The 20,313-nt window shown below is 28.7% G+C and overlaps 1 protein-coding gene across 4 annotated transcripts; it reads right to left on the bottom strand.

The window, feature by feature from the left end:
* Positions 1–5,041: 5,041 nt before the first annotated feature.
* Positions 5,042–14,276, bottom strand: LOC107454593 (uncharacterized). 4 transcript variants are annotated; one of them, XM_016071837.3, is made up of 4 exons: positions 14,127–14,276; positions 13,519–13,696; positions 8,509–8,615; positions 5,042–5,723 (listed from the first exon to the last, which is right to left on the bottom strand). In XM_016071837.3, exons 2-4 carry the CDS (start codon positions 13,646–13,648, stop codon positions 5,088–5,090), a joined length of 873 nt encoding a protein of 290 aa, XP_015927323.1. In that variant the 5' UTR covers positions 13,649–13,696; positions 14,127–14,276; the 3' UTR covers positions 5,042–5,087. The 4 variants fall into 4 exon arrangements, with proteins under 4 accessions (XP_015927323.1, XP_071039605.1, XP_042898200.1 ...); XM_071183504.1 differs by lacking the exon at positions 14,127–14,276 and adding an exon at positions 10,024–10,093 and having other exon boundaries at positions 13,519–14,067; XM_043042266.2 differs by lacking the exon at positions 14,127–14,276 and adding an exon at positions 13,885–14,061.
* Positions 14,277–20,313: the final 6,037 nt, after the last annotated feature.

The following is a 20,313-nucleotide window of genomic DNA, read 5'->3' as shown; positions in this document are numbered from 1 at the left end:
TAATATGATTCTTAAAACTATAGAATGTAAAGTTTAAATGGGCCTTTCATGTTATATCATTAAATTTAGTAATACTATTTCTCGGGCATTAGGTTTTAACTCTTATAAGAATATACATATTTTTTTCTGTTAATGTACAAATATTTTTCCGATGTGTTTTGGATATTCCTTCTCTAATAAAAAGAGATACCATTTTGTTTTCGTTTGCATAAGAAAGAATACCAAATATTTTTCTTTTTTAAATCTAATTAGCCACAATAAAGAAGAAACGTTGCAATGCTACGTGCTGCATTAAAGACCTCTCTAGAGTAACTGAATCACTGTTCATATGGAAATCGCAGGTATCCGTCTCATACAACATTGCCCCCTATAGTTCGTTGCGATCGCGAATAGTTTATTCATTTGTTTATTTTAATTCTTTTTTGTCGGGATGTTCAAGTTTATGAAGGATGAATGGAGGTATATATATATATATATACATATTTTATGAAAAAATCCAATTCAAATTGCAGGTTTGTAAACATAGAAAATGTGCAGTAAAAGATTAAATAGTTTTAAAATTGTTCTTAAGTTCTCTAAAACACACTTATAGTATGTCGATGCAAAAATATCAAACAATGCTTTTTCGACTAAGTATTGTTTTAAAAATTCTGTTGAATTAAAATACTTTAAAATTTTTCTGATATTTTTAACTAATTAAATGATTTAACCCCTGAGAGACAGTTGATTGACACATTATTTATTACAATACTATATATTAAAATGTATATTAAAAATATGTAAAAATTAAAACACATAAAGTATTAAAAATATATGAAGTAATCATGTATCAAAATATCACTTTTATGAATCACGTATTTTCCCTTTTTCAAAAGTCTCAATTGAAAAATAAGAATAATTTCTTTAAATAATACATTGAGGTAAAAGTAAAGTTACTTAAATCCAATATGTACAGTGTCTTAAAAATACAGTTTTATTTTGAAAAGAACATTTTGTCTGCTAAAGTTTATGATGAGAATGACATGAAATTTATAAATGCATAATATTATGTCATGTAATCCTACGTGATAAAACAATCACGAATGAGATAAAATTTTTGGGACATATTCTGACTTTTTAAATTGTAGTCGAATTTTTTAAAAAAAATATAAGAAAAAGGTCATAAAACGTTTTGCTAAACAAAAAAAAATTTTTTTTACTATGAATTTGAATTGATCTGAATTTCTGAGATGAAAGATACAACATTAATAATAATACTAGAGAAACTATCTCTAATATTGGTTTCGGTAGAGATTATAATGATTAAAATAAATATATTTATAAAACTCTAAATTGCAAAAAAGAAGAAAAAAAGTGAGAAACTCAAGAATATTAAAGCAGTTTAAGTTTAGCTATTTTCTCATCTTGTTCCGGTTCAATTTACATAGTTTTAAAAATCGAAATTGTTGTCTCTAAAAAGGAAATTTTATTCAGTTGATTCACAAGACTATAGTACTCACATTTTGAAGAAATTATAAATTATAATAATTGTGATGGGAATAATTTTTATGCGAATTTTATTTAATGTATTTATCATTTTATTATTTTCAAGCAAAGAAGCAGACAAGATGAGATATTTCGATTTTCTTGGATCGCATGATCCATTTTGATAACCATAAAAACTTTATACAAATGTACATGAAAAAAATAGGGAGACAACACATAGAACTCTTATTTTCCTTCCTCTATCGACAGTATTTATAGTTTCAGGATTAAAATTTTAAAAATTAATACTTTTAACTCAGAAAAAATATTTGTCGAAAATACCAAATTATGATAATGTTAATTAGCACAAAATAATTACTTTAAAAATCCCGTATTATTTTGATAAAAACAAAATAAATAAAATTACATCAAGTAAGCATTAAAACATTCATACAATAAATTAAATTTAACAAATTATCCCATTTTTAAAAAAAAATATTTTTATTAGTTTTTGTAACGGACTGTAAAATTATATGAATTTTTTTATGAAACTTTCGCATTTAAAGTCATTCTTCATTGTTTTAATTAATTAAAATACAAGTTAGTGTTAATTATTTATATTTGAACATAAATAATCAATGTTCATATAATTTTTTTAAAATTAATTATAAGTAAATTTCTTTATAAACAGAAACGTGACATTAAATTTCTGAATGAAAACAAAGTTATAGAAAAGTCATTAAAAGTTATAGAAAAGTCATTTGATTTATAATTTAAAAAATTAAAAAGTTACATTGATTTTATTAATATAAATACGAAGTAACTCCGTGCGTTCAAAATAAATTCGTTTAATATACAAACTATATAACAATTCTTGCAGTATATAAACATACAATCATAAATGTATTAAGTGATTTAATACAAACATTTGCTTACCTCCCCAGAATTTATTTAATGACTTCTTGTTTAAATAAGGATGGAATAACACTGTGAGCGCTTATATGTAAGAGAAGATTTAGAATGATTCTATGTCAGAGAAATTTTCTTGACAAAACCACACAAAAAAAATAAATAAATAAATAAAATAGAAAATGTCTACAAGAATCTTCCTCTACTGAAATCCCTGAAAGAAATCCCCCCTAGAAATTCTAGATAATTGCCTGTTTGAGACGTTGATATTTGAGACGTTTGGGTTTGTTGATATTTGACATTTTAAAAAACAGGACAAAAGGGCCCAGGGCCATAAATACGATAAAGATAATTTTAAAATGCTGAGCCCATTTTCCCATATGCTGAACTAAGAGGGCTATTTTTGGGGTATCAAATGACTACGTGTGTGATGCTAAGAGAGAATCATCTTTATCAGTTAACAGTGAGAAGAAAAGGAATGGTGGGAAGAGTGTTTTATTGCTTATTGAAAATGACATTTCTTGTAGTTCTCTAAGCATCTGTTTTATTTTTTTAGACAGTGCATTTTTCTGTATGTATTTTATTTTTTACTAATTTTCTTTTAATTGTATAAGTTGCTGCACTATATAAAAATAAGAGGGATAGAAGAAAGGAGAAATTAAAAGTTATGGAAACAAAACAGAAATATTTTCTCAAAATAATGGACCCTGGCTTCCCAATTATTGGGTGGGTCCGGACCCTCGGACCCCTATGGTTCCTACGCCAGTGGTGACAGCAGGGGGTTTCCCTGCCCGATCCGATGGATGGGCATGGAACTTTGGATCTCTGGAGTGTGGGACTACTTATTTTATGTAAGAGTCATTCAAAGTTATAAATGAGTCCCAGTCATGACTGGTCGATACGAATTCTGCATCTAGCTCGCACCGACCACAGAGCTGACGTAAAATATCCTCAGTGGTAAACGCATGATGTGTTAGAATCATCTTGCTATCAGACTAACCGTGGGAGGTTTTCATGGTTTTCCCCACCATGTAACACAAATGTGGGTTAGCTCCATCAAAAAGTCCTCCACGTAGGTAAAATTTTTCCAAATACTTGATCCTGGAGTTCCATTGTCTTCTGGATTAGGTTCAAAATTACTAGGCTACGGAATTGAACATTGGTAGTGGTAAACTCAAAATACGGTCAGCTGTTCAACGACGGTTATAAAATAAAACAAACACCTATCAATAAAATTAAGTAAGCTTTCCCCTAACAGCCCGTTGTGTGACGGGGGGATCAGGGAGGGTAATGCTCCACAATTTCGTGAGCAACGACATGATTGTGGGAATGTAAAGAGTACTGTGTAATGTCTGCCTTTACTTCCCAGACAAGCTGGTACCTCTCGATCTGAACTAGGGGGGTGGGCGCTTTAAGCCGCCATTGGGGATATTACTGAATCATTATTGTTGATATCATTATGCTTAACTACTGAAATTAATTAAAATATTTGGTGTGAATAATAAAAAGGCGATTTTCCATGGTTTTCCGAGATGAATAAGTACCTTTTCTCCATCAATTTAGCTTTTCAGAACAAAACTTATTTTTTTATTTCCCTTTATACCTATTGCCTAAATTAATTTACTGTAATTCTTGAAAATAATTAATAAGTAACTAATATTTTATGATCATTTATGGTAAACTAACTGATATCGGTAGTGATTTCGAAAACCTTAACAAAATCATCAAGCTACTACTGACACCAGTGTTGAATCAACTGTGGTATTAAATTTAAATACTACTGGTTTTACCTAGCACTGTGCAAATGAAAACCTATTATACCAATATACACCGAAGAGTAACTACATTATGACCACCCTCCATCTATAACAATGGGCTCGCCCAGGTTTTCATGGTTTCTCGCCCAGGAACAATGTTTTCATCGGGCACATTAGGACCCATAATCCTCATAGAACAATCCCTGGCGTCTGTAAGCTACTTGAATATAGTTGCAGACCAGGTTCACCCATTCATGGCAACAATTTTTCCTGCGGGGGATGGTGTTTACCAACAGGATAATGCACCATGTCATAAGGGTCGAATCATCGAGGAACATTTCAGTGACTTTCAAGTCATGTCTTGGGCCCCAAATTCACCTGAGCTTAATCCAATAGAGCATTTGTGGTCCTACTTGTAAAACCATAATTCGTGCTAATACGCTACCCCCTCGCAATGCAAGGGAATTGCAGGACCAGTTGGTGAGCGCTTGGCACCAGATACTTCAGACTACCTATCAGCACCTTGTGGAATCAATGCCACGGCGGGTGCTAGCAGTTTTGAGGGCTAAAGGTGGTCCTACATGTTATTAGCAGGGTGGTCATAATGTAATGGCTCTTCGGTGTAGGTGCCTAATAGGTGTTTTACCGATCTCCCAAACGGATAAATACCCTAATTACACCATGCCAAACTATCAGTATGCCAAATGTTATATCTCTTTGTCGGATAGTTTAAGAATGTATAAAGGACAGGTAGACAGACAAGCACTCATTTTTTACCTAAATAAAAAGAAGATGAACGATCTTATGTTATAATCAATGTTTATGATTAGAAGTGCTGATCTATTTTAAATTCTTTACGTCGTAGTACTCTCATGTATAAACAATCATATCAATAAAAAAAGAATCTGGAGTCAGAATCTAGAAAGATCTTTATTATTTATGTCACTTTGATAAAGGTTACAAAGGAGATAAATCGATATCAAATACTCCATATACTTTTTGTGGTGAAAAAGTAACGGATACTTTTCTTTTGTAGAGGCTTGTCAGTTTATTAGTTGCTGGGCAACCTATCTTTTTAATCATGTCGTTGGCCTCCTTGTTGTGAAACAAAGTTGCCATATAAAATCCTTTCTTCATGGGATAGGACAACATTAACTGTTTTAACATTGCCTCAGCAACATTTGGGTCATCAGCATATAATGGACTAACTAATGGAATGCCCTGACAACCTCGTTTTATTGTACCAAACCCAACACATTCTTCATTTTTAAGTGCCACAATAGTCTTGGTTTCTTTCTCTTCGCAGTTTAGTTTCAATAGCAACTCTCGATTAAAACCACATACTTTAAAGTCGTATTGATACATAGAGGGTAGATGAGCTTCTTTGTAAGTTTCAAGTATGATATCTTCAGGAACTGCATCAATTAATTTATCAGGGGTGATTATGTCTTCCAGAGTATCGTTCTCCTGAATAAGAAGTTTTTCTTCTTGGACCAAAAATTTTTCTTTTGTCTGATATAAACTTATTTTCTCCTTAACGGAATTCGCACCAACATTTCTGTTTCCAATGTGCTCTTTGCATGCATTCCAGATCTACAAAAAAGTGAAGAATAATGAAAATCTATAACGAAACAATAATTTACTTAACAATCTGTAGAAATGTATTTATAAAATATTCTGCTATTTTTACCAGGTGAAGGAATTAATTTCCTTTCCTTTTTGGGGGGCAAAAATAGGACAAAAGTTTTCTATTAACTAGGTTTTTTTTCTTCCAAAAGTTAGTTAAAAATTAAGTAAAAAAATAAAGTAAACAAAAAATAAATAAATGAAAGTAAGTCACCTAGAAATAGGTTGCTCAGAAACGGATTTTTAAACAAGTAAATTGCTTTAGCGAACTCGCACGTGTCAGTCAATTCACAACAAATAATGAAAAAAATGGCTAGAGAAATATAAATAAAAAATTACGTAAAACAAAACATAAAATAAGCATAGAAGTTTCTAGGCATGGCAAAGTAATTGCTATGGTGAACATACGTTAGTCAACCATATCACAATATTTATTAAAAAAGCTAAATGTTTGCTTACGAGTGTTAGTCAATTCACTACATGCATACTTTCAATAGTTGTATTATTTAATAAGAATAAAAGAAAATATTATAATACAATTGAATAAAATAGTATTATTTTTCGAACAACGTAGTAGCTTTTATTTCTATACATAGTTAAAATACTTTTTTTTAAACAGAATAATTGAAATAAAAACAGGCTACTGCATGACCACAGCTGCAACTTTAGTTAATTAATGATAAAAATACACTGAAGTTTCTGGTTGAATTTTTCAAATGACACTTTCAAATAAAACACTTTTTCTAAGGTCACTTTCAACTGAATAAAAGTCATAAACTTTTAGCTCATTTTAATGAAACTGGTTAAGTAAATAATGTCGTAAAAAGGAAACGTGAAAAAAATGATGACATCCACTGAAGCAGAATTAAGGAATTGAACAAAAAATTTATTTTTGAGCATCTTGAAAATAAAGATGAAGTCGTTATCAAATTAAAATAGAAAGACAATTACAAGTTATGCTTAAAAAACAAATAAACTCTTTTCATTCAGCATTACGAGCAACTATAATCTTCACCATAGAGATCTAAATTCCGTGAAGACAGTCCCTGTATTATTAAAATCCCTGTCAAAAAAGTATACATATTATACGTCATCAATTAATATTTAAGCAAAGAAAACTGATAAATCACAGTACAGGAAGCGATTGGAATAAACAACAAGTCAGGTTTGACTGCGGAAGGAAACAAAGAGTTGAAAAACGATTACTAGAATCATCTTCAAGATTAAATCTCCAATTTAATTTGTTTGAATGGGTTATTGCATGCGTCTTTCTTTACTATAATTCGTCAGTTTTAGACAACATTTTTGTTTTTCCAACGCTTAAATGTTAATTTGCTATTCCCAATATGTGTTTTTTGTTTTTATTTTTATAAGTAAACTTGCACATAAGGATGCTCTTTGTAAAGCATCCTGCATAATCTTTTTAATTTCGAATAATTGATCTCGTTTTAAAGTTAGCATCTTTTATTGAACTTTTACATGAAAACTCCTTCAGCATTTCTAAGCTGTAATTTAGTAAATATCAACAATATTTATTTAAAAAAAATTAGCTATTAAAGTTAAAAAGCAAGGTCTGGATACGCTAAAGTAAGTTTTAAAAACAATTTAGGCATTAAAGTGCCTAAATGTATTCCAAGAATCATCTTCTTTAAGTGTTACCACTTCTTTTAGTATGAATTGATCTTCAGCTGAATGATTATCTTCATGATTAACTTCTGCTGATAATCACCATCACCTAATCAATAGTTGATAACCACTATCAGCAAATTGATAAAATTGTCAGAGCCGAAAATCATCAAGTTAGTGCTCTTATTATTTCGTAAACATTACTAGTTATGAGAAAAATGTTTGCTTTGGAACAGGAGAAAGTTGAGTAAAATTAATTTTTTAGTCTTTTTTCCCTCAGTGAATAAAATTGCTTAAATGTTTTATTGAATTATAAATCAGCCTTTTAGTCAAAAAATAATAATTATTTAAAATAAAGAAAGGCACATTTTGGAAGGTAAATTTATTTTTATTGAAGTACACTCATGGCTGATTTTATCTACCCAGTCGAATAATAAAATCCAGATATGTCTGACTGACATATATTTAAAGTTTTCTTTTCTGAAGAATTGTTTGACTGTTTTAGTTCAAAATTTTTACCTTCTTCAGTGCAGTATTTTCAACATAAACATCTCATTAAGTGGTGCAGTTGAATATTTGTAAACTATTAAGCTGTTCAAATAGAAAAAAATAAAGATATAACTCATTCACTACTTAAACTTGATTTAAGTTAAATTGTCAAGAATTAATAAGTCATTGGTGACTACTTATACTCCTTTATTGAACATACTGAAATTTTAAAAAAACTCATCCTAATAAATAGTAAACATCCATTATTTGCTCTTATATATTTAGAATTAAATTCAATATTTGAATTTTATTTTAATGTGAAGGTTTTGTTCACGAATACATATGAGCATTTAAAATATTTAAAACAATTTATTCTCCAGTTCTAAACAACATTTAAGATAGATGCATTTATGCTTATTGGAAATGCGCTTTTTCAAACCTTATTAAGAGTTGAATTGTAATAAGAAAAAATTTAAACCACTTGCCCTACATAAATTTTGCCTTATCAAAAAAGCTTCATACTTATGAAATTTAAATACATTTTATTTTAACTAAAAGGTTTGCTTACTCAAAAAAAAAAGAACAAAAGCACTGCTGTTTTTACTAATTGTAAGGTTATAACGCGGCTATTTCTTACTTTCAATCCGATGTCTTTGCCTCTGTAAATTTTCCTGACAACGTAAAATCCAAAATAATGTAGATCGTCATAAAGTCGTACAGCACCACAAACGCCTATCACTTCTCCTGAAATACAATAATAATGCCATTTTGTTATAATGTTCCTTAAATTATAATCATATTTCTTCTTCACTTATTATCTTAGAAGTAATTAGAGTAGTTTTGATAGGGAAATATCAGTAATTAGTTGACAAACTGTAAAGTTTCGCTCAACTCATCATGACTATAATCAGTGTTGATAAAGAAAAACAATAAGTTTCATATATTGCGCTTAAGCTGCAAGTGAACAGCACTCATTAGATAAGTTCAAAATGAAGAATAAAACAAGGAAAAATTATTTCATATTTTGTAATCTGGCAATCTTTCTGCGAAAACATTTTTAAATCATTCTTGAAAAATATCCGTCCATGTAAGTTGTTATGATTTGGCTACTCGCTTTATAGTCCCCCCTTTTTAATGTTTTTTCTTTTTATTTTATTTAATTATCTGTTTTTACATGTTATTTTTTCTTTTTATGATCTATTTTATTTGTAGTTATTTTATAAAAAAATTTTTTGAGTGCTCCTCACACTATTGTATATTAATATATTTTGCTTTGGCTTTATTGATACAATATCAGAAAGCACTCTGATTTGCGGATATATTCGTGTGGGCTGAAGAAAAGATTATATCTTTTTTTTCCGGCTTTTTTTCCGGTTTTTTAATTAACATTTTTTTTTTAATAAAATGTTGTTTGTTATAAGAAGTAAGTAATAGTCGATAAGCAAGTATTACTGAAATAATCAATGAAAATCAATAATTAAAGGAAATATATAGGAAACGAAGCATTAATTAAGTAAAGAAACAACTAATTAATGATGAATGATAAATTAAACAAATAAGCGAAAATGTGATTATTTAAAATTTAAAAGAAACTAACAAATTATTGAGCATAATAATGAATGATTACATTAGTGAAATAATGAAAAACAAAACAAAGGCCGATATATGTAAATAAAAAAAAGAACTCATGATTAAACGAGTGACGAATTATTCATTTGTTTTAATAAAGATCAATGTTCTTTCTGAGCAATATACAACCCATTTACTAATGTTTTAATAATTATGTTGAATAGACTGTACATTATCGTAACTAAGGCAATTATTATGAATAAATTATGTATTACTTTAACTGTATATTTCTTTTCATAAATTTTTTTAGAACAAACTAAGAAGAAACAGAGCTCTCATCGCAACAATAATTTAATGTTAAGCTCATTGAATCAGTTATAAGTCAAAATAAAATCATTGAAATATTTAAATCTGTAAGACTAGAGAAAATATTATGCGTACATTCATCATTACGCCCTATTTTTCTTAAATCTGAATTATTTATTTAATTTTGCAAGCATTTTAAAATTGATTATACTTTATTTACATTGGAATACAGACTGAGGATAACATTATGCTTAAAATAAGTAAAATCTATGCTTACCATCATCTGTTACTGCTACTTTGAATCCATTTGAGTCTAGTTTACGCCATTTTTTGAGGCATAAGTCAAACTAAAATCATTGAAGTATTTAAATCGATAAAAATAGAGAAATGATTATGCGTACATTAATCATTACATCCTTTTTTTTAATCTGAATTATTTATTTAATATTTTAAACATTTTGAAATTGAGTATTCGTGATCGCAACGCTCGAGTACGCCCTCCATCGGGAGCCTGTAAATATCAGACACTAATTTATCACGTTTTCATTTAGTTCCATCAAAATCATCGGCCATGACGGACGCCATTTTCTTAGCAGCAAAAAATAAAAATTTCCCTAAGGAACAGCTGAAGAACTTGAAAAAACTAACCAGAACATGCCAAACATTGAAGCAGAACACGCCAAGCATTTGAAGAACAATTTCTCAATAATCCTTTCTATTACCAACAACATAACTTACAATTTCATGATCACTTGCTGTTACAGATGTGTATATTACGGTAAAATAAGTTTTTCTGTCTTCAATTCATTACAAATTAAAATGAAGTCAACATTGCTTTCGTCATTCCAATAAAGAAATGTGAATTCAGAACGTCAAGAACTGCAATAGTTATAGAATTCTTCTTTGTTATAGAACAGTATATATTTCTGTATCTATATAATTCGGAAAACAACAATAAAGAATCAACCAAATTACTTGAAATAGTGTCATTTGTGCTGATGATTAATAAATTTTTTATCGTTTTCTTGGTAAGTATTTCTTAGTTTTGAAAGAATAGATAATTTCAACTAGAATTCAGCTGTTCTGTTTTTAAGCTACATATTCAAATTCATATCGAGATCTTACAATTATAAAATTTTGATGTGTGGTATGTTATCTAAAAGTAATAAAGGGATAATCTATGCACATATTATTTGAAAATAAAACTTTCAAACGAAGAACATTTCATTTGGAACTCTACGGATTTATAAAGAAGGTAAGTGTTATGATTTTTATAATAAAAAATTAGCTTGTAAAACTTTTTTTTCTTATTTGATGATAGTTCTCTACAGAATGGTTTCTTACGTCTGATTAAGAACTATAAGAATAATAAGAAAAGAAACTATATGAAAGTTTTTATTTCAATGTAAAGAATTCTTAAAATCGTTTTTTATCCTAAGAATTCTTTATTTTCCGTTTTATAGTTTATAATTTTTTGATAAAAATTGTTGTCAAAATACTTTTTTTGAAAACATAAATGGTATAACATTATGTGTTTATGTATACTTCTTGCATATTCTAATGTTTCAAGTAATATGATTCAGAAAAGTATGAATAAAAATTCGGTACTTATGTATTAACGCCACAGCAGCTACAGATTTGGCTGTTTTTAAGTGCCGCCAATCTACACCTAAAATTTTTGTGACAAATCATAAAACGAAACACTTTATTTAAAATCAAAGTAGTTTATCGGATTTCGGTGGACAATGGGCAAAATATTTCGCTCCAGAAAAAATAAAATTGCATCTTGTTCTATTTTTGGCAAATCCCAAAGACGCATTTTCGTAGCACTAAAAAATGGTAACAAAAATCGAAGAACAAATCATTTTGGAATTCTTCTGATTTATAAAGCAGGTAAGTGTTAATTTTTATAAAATAAAAAATTTTACTTTTAAGTAGTTTTTTTCTTGATGATAGTTTTCTATAGAATGGTTTTCTACGTCCGATTATGAATCAAAAAAGAAAAAACATGAAAGTTGTTTATTTTAATATAAGGAATTTTTAGAATTGTTTTTTTTTTTTTTTGTATCGTAAGCATTCTTTACTTTACGTTTTTCAGTTTCTAAATAATGATTTTTATTAAAACTTAAAATTTTTTGATAAAATTACTTGTCAAAAAACTTTATTTACAAAATTAAATTACATAAAATTATGAAGCTTATGTATACTTTTTGCTTATTTTAATGTTTGAAGTAATATGATTCTTAAAACTATGGAATGTAAAGTTTAAATAGGCCTTTCAGGTTATATCATTAAATTTAGTAAAACTATTTCTCAGGCATTAGGTTTTAACTCTAATAAGAAGATACATATTTTTTTCTGTTTATTTACAAATATTTTTCAGATGTTTTTTGGATGTTCCTTCTTTAAAAAAAAAAGAGATACCATCTTGTTTTCGGTTGTATAAGAAAGGATATCAAACATTTTTCTTTTTTAAATTTAATAAGCCACATTAAAGAAGGAACGTTGCAATGCTACACGCTACATTAAAGACGTCTCCAGAGTAACTGAATGACGGTTCATATAGAAATCGCAGGTATGCGTCTCATACAACAACGCCCCCTATAGTTCGTTGCGATCGCGAATACATTGGAATGCAGACAGAGGATAACATTATTCTTAAAATAAGTAAAATCTATGCTTTTGCCATCATCTGTTACTGCTACTTTAAATCCATTTGAGTCCAGTTTACACCATTTTTTGACGCATTAAATCAGTTATAAGTCAAAATAAAATCATTGAAGTATTTAAATCGATAAAAATAGAGAAAAGATTATGCGTACATTAATCATTACGTCCTATTTTTTTTAATCTGAATTATTTATTTAATTTTGCAAACATTTTAAAATTGAGTATACATTATTTACATTGAGATGCAGACTGAGGATAACATTATTCTTAAAATAAGTAAAATCCATCCTCTGTTACTGTTACTTTAAATCCATTTGAGTCTAGTTTACGCCATTTTTTGACGCATTAAATCAGTTATAAGTCAAAATAAAATCATTGAAGTATTTAAATCGATAAAACTAGAGAAAAGATTATGCGTACATTAATCATTGCGTCCTATTTTTTTAAAACCTGAATTATTTATTTAATTTTGCAAACATTTTAAAATTAAGTATACGTTATTCACATTGGAATACAGACTGAGGATAACATTATTCTTAAAATAAGTAAAATCTATGCTTACCATCATCTGTTACTGCTACTTTAAATTCATTTGAGTCTAGTTTGCACCATTTTTTGACGCATTAAATCAGTTATAAGTCAAAACAAAATCATTGAAATATTTAAATCGATTAAACTGGAGAAAATATTATCATTCATCATTACGTCCTATTTTTTTTTTAATCTGAGTTATTTATTTAATTTTGCAAACATTTTAAAATTGAGTATACATTGGAATGCAGACTGAGGATAACATTCTTAAAATAAGTAAAATCTATGCTTACCATCATCTGTTACTGCTACTTTAAATCCTTTTGAGTCTAGTTTGCACCATTTTTTGATGCATTAAATCAGTTATAAGTCAAAATAAAATCATTGAAATATCTAAATCGATAAAACTAGAGAAAATGTTATGCGTACATTCATCATTACGTCCTATTTTTTTTTAATCTGAATTATTAATTTAATTTTGCAATCATTCTAAAATTGAGTATACATTATTTACATTGGAATGCAGATTGAGGTTAACATTATTCTTAAAATAAGAAAAATCTATGCTTACCATCATCTGTTACTGCTACTTTAAATCCATTTGAGTCTAGTTTACACCATTTTTTGACGCTATCATGTCCTGTATGCCACCCAGCTTCTTTATAAATATCCATAACTTGAGGTATCTCTTCTTCTTTCATATTTCTTATATTACATTTAATCGGCCCGTTGTCAGCTTTTTCCTCGTTCTGAAATTTTAAATAATTCATTATTTAAATGAATTTGATCAATTTTTGCACAGTGTGAAAGAAGTTTCAGGAAACAAATTCTGCAAATTCACGTTTCAGAAAAATTAATATGAAATATTGATCTGTAAGAAGCATTAAGTAAGTTCATAAGGACTCTGTGTTATTTTTGAAAAGTAACGCTATATAACCTTTACGCAAACGCTTGAACGCCAGATAATTTCTCCAAGTTAGTAGAAAGAAGTTAGTGGTTTATAGTTTAATAGGATTGTTGTCAAAACATATTTATGACCATTTTAAGACAAATCAAACCATGTCCTTTCCTTATTTACAGTTTTTCTTCTAACACACTTCAATTATTATACGTTTAGAAAAATGTCACAATGCACTGAAAAAAATATGGCAAGAACTACCAGAATATGGTAAAATTTACCCTGTTTCTGACTTTAAGAGAACATCAAAATACACGGTTTGGTATTTTCATCAAAACGTTTGGCAATGACTTATGGTAAAATTAATAATAAAGTATGCTTTTATTACTGTATTGTGTGTTAGTAAATGTGGTAAAATTTGGGAATTTTATTATGATACCTTAAAGCATATCATAAAACTATTTATTTGTTTAAGTTTATTTTTTCAGCTTTGTATTTTTACTAAATATGTGCTGACATGAACTGTAATTTTGAAAGCCAGAATTTTCGGAAACCGTTACCTTACAAATAAAAAATTGTTAAATGTATTGTTTAAATATCGTATATTTTCATTTTATTACCAGAATTATGTTTTTTCATTTTTACTAAGAGTGTCATTATCACGCAGATATGGAAATTTTACCAGAATTTTTTTTTCCGTCTGCATTCTGTGAAACTAAAAAAAAGGTTCTCTAATCGAGGAGTTATATTTTAAAAGTAATTAGAAAACATTGTTACAATATTGTAGGATTTTAACTAGGGAAAGAATGTATTTAATTGATTAATGGGAAAGATATACCAAATTAAAAATATTTTTTTTCTCATATTTACGGTGGGAAAAATAAGAAAATATTTCATATTTAGTAGTTTTCGTTTCTATAAAAGATAGAAGGAAAAAATACAAAGAACGGGATATACAACCTTTACAATAAACTTTACAATATAGAATTTTTTTGTTGTTGATCAAATCATTGGTTTTAACATTAATCCACATCGGGAAATTGAGTAAGGTATTTTCTAGTCAACAATTTTTATAATGACGAATAATAAATGTTTATGCTTAGAGTTTTTGTAATAACAATATATAAATCATTATACTCATACTGTACAAAACATTCAATTTTATGCCTTATATTGCTTATGATCGTTACCAAAAGTTTTATATCTTCCTCGAAATTTTTTAGATATGAAGTTTTAATAAGATCTGAAAAATTTTTGGATGGTGTTTTTTAAATTATTCGAACTCTGACAAGCAAAGATGCATTTTTAAGAAGTATTTTAAAGGCAAGGACAAGTTCTAAATACCGAGTTCTAAATACCAGGATTCGAATTTTGTTCGTAAAAATGAAAAAAAAGGCGTAATTGTTCCTAATGTTCAGATTGTAGGACAAAGCGTTGATTATAAAATCATGAGCTTTTGTCAGGCGAATTAAAAAAGAATCTACCGTGGTTTTTTTCTATCATATTGGTAAATGTTTTCTTGTTACATTACTATTCTTTTATTTATCACTTCGAAATCATCAAAAATATTCTCATAATTGTTTATGAAACATTTAAATAACGAGAACGTAAGATGTTAACAGTCGTTTGAAATAATGGCATATTCCTACACGGAGAAAAAAATCTGGCAAAATTACCGTATAGTAACGACATTTCTGGTAAAGGAATTATAATTCTGGTAATTAAACTAAAACATACGGTATTTAAACCATTATTTTAGGAACTTTTTTCTTTCGTTAATGTATTGATTTAACGAAAATTTTGATTTTCAAATTTATAGTTCTTATTAAATCACATTTAACAAAAACACAAAACTGAAAGTAAATTTTACTGAATAAAGGATTTTTTTACCATGCTCTAAAGTATCATGATAAAATTACCAAATTGTTCTTCCGAACTATCATTCCTTTAACCATTTATTTAGCAATTTTAACCTTTTAGAGTCTATGCATTTTATCAAAATACAGGGTGTTTATAAAGTCCCGGACCCATTTTGATGTTTAATAACTCATAAAATAATAAAGATAGATTAAAATTAATAACATAAATGGTTAGATAGACTCAAAAAGTTTCATGACCCTTGTCATTGAACTTCCTCGTGTGCCCCCTTCGGAGAATATCAAGTCAATAGTCATCACGCCAGGTAGCGGCAGGTATGACATCAAAATGGGTCCGGGACTTTATAAACACCCTATACAATAATAATAACCTGTTTACACTTCTATTGTTTACTTAAAATGGCGGGGGATATATCAAACTATGGTGTTTGTTTTATTCATTTTTCAAGAGGGTAGTGCATTAATTTATTTATTTACGAAAATAAGTACATTTCTTTGCAAAAACCATTTACTAAACCTCTATTTATTTTAAACCTACATTTTAAATAGCATTTGGTGGAAAGGCGAGACTTTTCGGGCAGAGTGCCCCTTTTAAAACAAAATATTAAAAAATTTTCGATTCCAAATATTTATTTATTGTGACTCATGAATATGCAGGTTTGTATGCTCATTAAACAAAGTAAAATTAATTATAAATACTTGTCATGTTAAATAACAGATAGCACAAGTACGAGAAGGACATTACAAAGATGCATGTATTGTAGCATGAAGGTAGTAGGTTCTATATATATATATCCCTGTGATGTCATTCTTCATCTTGTGCTATTTGTTCTTCAATACGAAGCAGACAAGAGTCTTTAAAAGAACTTCTAAGCTGAACTGTGCAGATGTCATTCTTCATCTTGTGCTATTTATTTTTCAATACGAAGCAGACAAGAGTCTCTGAAAGAACTTATAAGCTGAACTGTGCAGGAGCACACAAGCCTGCATAATTATGTGTAACAATAAACAAATAAATAATTAGATGTATACTGTGTTGCGATAAGATTCGATAAGATTCAATACTTCCATTTTAGAATGTTGGGAGAGTCTGATACGTGACATTTAAGTTGCTGATTTAATTCTGTCATGTACAGATATTTGCATACATAAAAATATGTAAAATTTTTAATTGTTGTAAACATTGATAAACGTTAACTTATAGTTTATACAGAAATAAAAACATCTAATCATTCTTAAACAAAGTGCTTACTAAATATAATAGGGCACATAAGTTGAACAATTTTGTGCTACTTCAAATGTTACAAGCACTGTTACACTGTCAAAATTACAATATTATCTCGAGCCGCGATGGCTCAGGAGATAGTGTGTTCGCCTTCCAATGAGGCGAACCGGGCTCGACTCCTAGTCTATACGAATTCCGCATCCGGCTTGCACCAACCACAGAGCTGACGTGAAATATCCTCAGTGGTAGACGGATCATGGGTTAGAATCCCATTGAAGTCAGGCTAACCGTGAGAAAGCGGGTTACCGTGAGAATGCAAATAGGGGTTAGCTCCATCAAAAGTCCTCCATGGAGGCAAATTTCTCCCAATACTTGATCCAGGCAAATTTCTCCCAATACTTGATCCAGGCAAATTTCTCCCAATACTTGAAAAAATCTGATATGATTGGAATTATTGATTATATTAAACAATACTGGTTTTTTTTAAACAATAATAATTCTAACTATGTGGTCGTTTATCTTCTCTCAAACAAAAACCTTTCTTACCGTTTCAATTGTACGACTTCCACAGGACACCGATTTTTTTTGCCATTTCTATGGTATCTATTCTTTCACCGTTCGAAATTTTTTTACCATTTCAAACGTATGTCTGTTCTCACATGTCTGTATGTCTGTCAAACGTATGTCTGTTCTGTCCTCAAAGTCTTTTACAGTTCTAATCGTATGTCTATTCTCAGCGATTAAACATTTTTTACCTTATCAATCGTATGTCTGTTCTCAGCCATCAAAGCATTTTTTACTGATTTCATAGTATTGAAAAACTTTTAAAATGCGCATAATTCAAAATGATATTTTTCAAATTATATTTTAAGTGTAGTATTGTTCTTCTTTCTGAAAAAATAATTATTATTTTCAGTCATTATCCTGCATTCGTCCAAAAAATTAACTCCGAAAAGTATGAGAACTAGCAAACCTACGCCAACCGAAATTAAAAATCAAAAAGTTAAAATATTGAAATACAAGATAGCCACTGTTTCAAGATGTCATAGGTAAAGTTTAAAAGTGTAAATTGAAAAAATATTTATTATTCATAGGAAAACAGATTAATACACTTTAAAATGTTGTTTAAAATCGTAATCGAAATATTTTCAATTCTGTAGCAGATCCTAAAATATCGACTAGTGTTAACCAGACATGGGTAATAAAAGTAAAGTAATATTTATAAATGATTGTTGATTTTCTAAAAGCTGAAGCAACCTATTTCTTTAAAATTAATAACAATAACAAAACGATAAAAATGTGTTACTTTAATGTCTTTCAAATACTACAGAGTAGAGTAAATAGTAAACTTGTAAATTAGTAGATTTATAAATTAGCATATTCGACAGTTAGTCCAAGAAATGTTGCTCTACGGAAAAACTTAAATACTAAATACTGGTAATTAATTACTGGAAAGCCTTTATTTGAACAAATATTCTTCTGGCCAGTTTGGAAATTTTAATAGTAACGGAGACAAAACGTACTATTTTTGCTGATGGTTTATTTTTAACTATCAAAACATTGTTCAAAAAATGTAAAATATAAACATTAATGTGTAATTAAGTTAAAAAACAACGTTTTATCTACTCATCAAAATTCAGTTTTACTTTTCTTAACAAATATTTAAAAATATTATATTTTACTAAAAGTTTTGAAAGACGGTGCTGGCAAATCGAGAAGAAGAATAACGTTGAAATCCATAGTTTGAACACAATCACGTCATTGTGCATGGCGTGTTAACATTACAGCTATTAGGCTAGGTTTATTATCACACTGAATCAATTATCGAAGAAGATTGGAAATTAGAGAAGTTGGGTTGTCGAACCTGATTGACTGCTGAATCGTGACGTAAACAAAATCACTCAATTACCCACACCTGACGTCACATGCAGGTAATCCGTTGTCATTATTTTTTTAAGCTATTTATTACTCCTTCACTAGAATAGTTAATAGAAAAAGGAAAATATTATTCTTGTTAGCTTAATTATTTCCTTATTTAATTATTTCTTTATGTAACTATTAGCTTAATACCAGCTCGTCGTACGAAAATCATCGTCGAATAAAAAATAAAAAAAATAATTACATTACGAAATCATTCGCAAAACTGAAAGGCATATCAACACAATTAATAAAGCTAAAATAATTCTAGTGGCTTTTTTTTTAATTTGCATTATTCGTTGCCCTTCCCGGTGGCTTTATGTTATTAAATTAAGCAAAACACGCCTTTTCAGTTCATCCTATCAGAATAAAGATTAATTTTAGTCAGTATCACTTGGCATCATGCAACTGTTCGCGGTCAGCTCATGCTAGTTGAAATTTACCACTATTTATATTGTAGTTAATTTCTCTGATACATACTTTCATGGGTCCGCAAGACACTAATTTTCTCAGTATCAGTATTAAAACTTCTCAGCAATGGTGCAGTTTTCATAATTAACAAATAAATCAAGATAATACTTTGTGTCTATATTAGCATATTTGGTACCTATTACATAACCTTTTAATGCTTAAATTTTAAATGAAATACAATAGCAAATCAGAAGTAGAAAAATAAGGCCAAAATTTTCAAATCAAATAGAATTCTTATAAGATGATAAGGAATTTGGAGTATGACTATTCCTCTATCTAACTTTTAAAATACTGCCTAAAATATTTATAAGTAGTGGTGGCAAAAAGACTTTGTAATACTATTTCATTATATTAGAGCACCATCTTTACTACCACTGGTAAAAAATGTTCTAAAATTACAGAAATCTTTTATGGAATTCTCATTAAAACTACACCAATTACCATAACACCAGTATTTGCATATTACCAAAATTAATTTAGCGTCGTATGCTTATAGCGGTTTTCTACAGTTCCCCCCCAAAAAGAAGTAAATTTTCTTGACTAATTTTGCTTTTCGGTACATAGCTTATTTCTTTATTTCAATACTCATCTATTACCTAAATTATTTAAGCATCAATAATAGTACTGTGATTTTTTACGCTTCTCGTTAACGAATGCGTACCACTTTCTCATCAATTTTGATTTTCAATTTATAACAATATTTTTTTTTTCATTATAGTTACCTAAGATTTGAAATTATTCACTGTTAGAGAAAGAAGTTTCAAAAGAATTACTTTAAACAAAATAAACACATGATTTCAGATTACTTTTGGAATACTAATTTGGTGACATAATCATTTCATGCTACCACGTTAACGTTGTTTATCGAACTTATCTGGTTTAACGAATAAGAAGTAACTTATTATTTAAATGTGTGCAATGAAGTCTTTTTTAATCAAATAGCAAATAAGCTAGCAACTGATGTTATTTTTGAAATAT

The sequence above is a fragment of the Parasteatoda tepidariorum genome, chromosome 7 (assembly GCF_043381705.1).
Source record: "Parasteatoda tepidariorum isolate YZ-2023 chromosome 7, CAS_Ptep_4.0, whole genome shotgun sequence".
In the NCBI taxonomy this organism is placed as follows: domain Eukaryota; kingdom Metazoa; phylum Arthropoda; class Arachnida; order Araneae; family Theridiidae; genus Parasteatoda; species Parasteatoda tepidariorum.
Note: the sequence above shows the minus strand (reverse complement) of the source record. Positions and strands in the feature narration are given on the sequence as shown.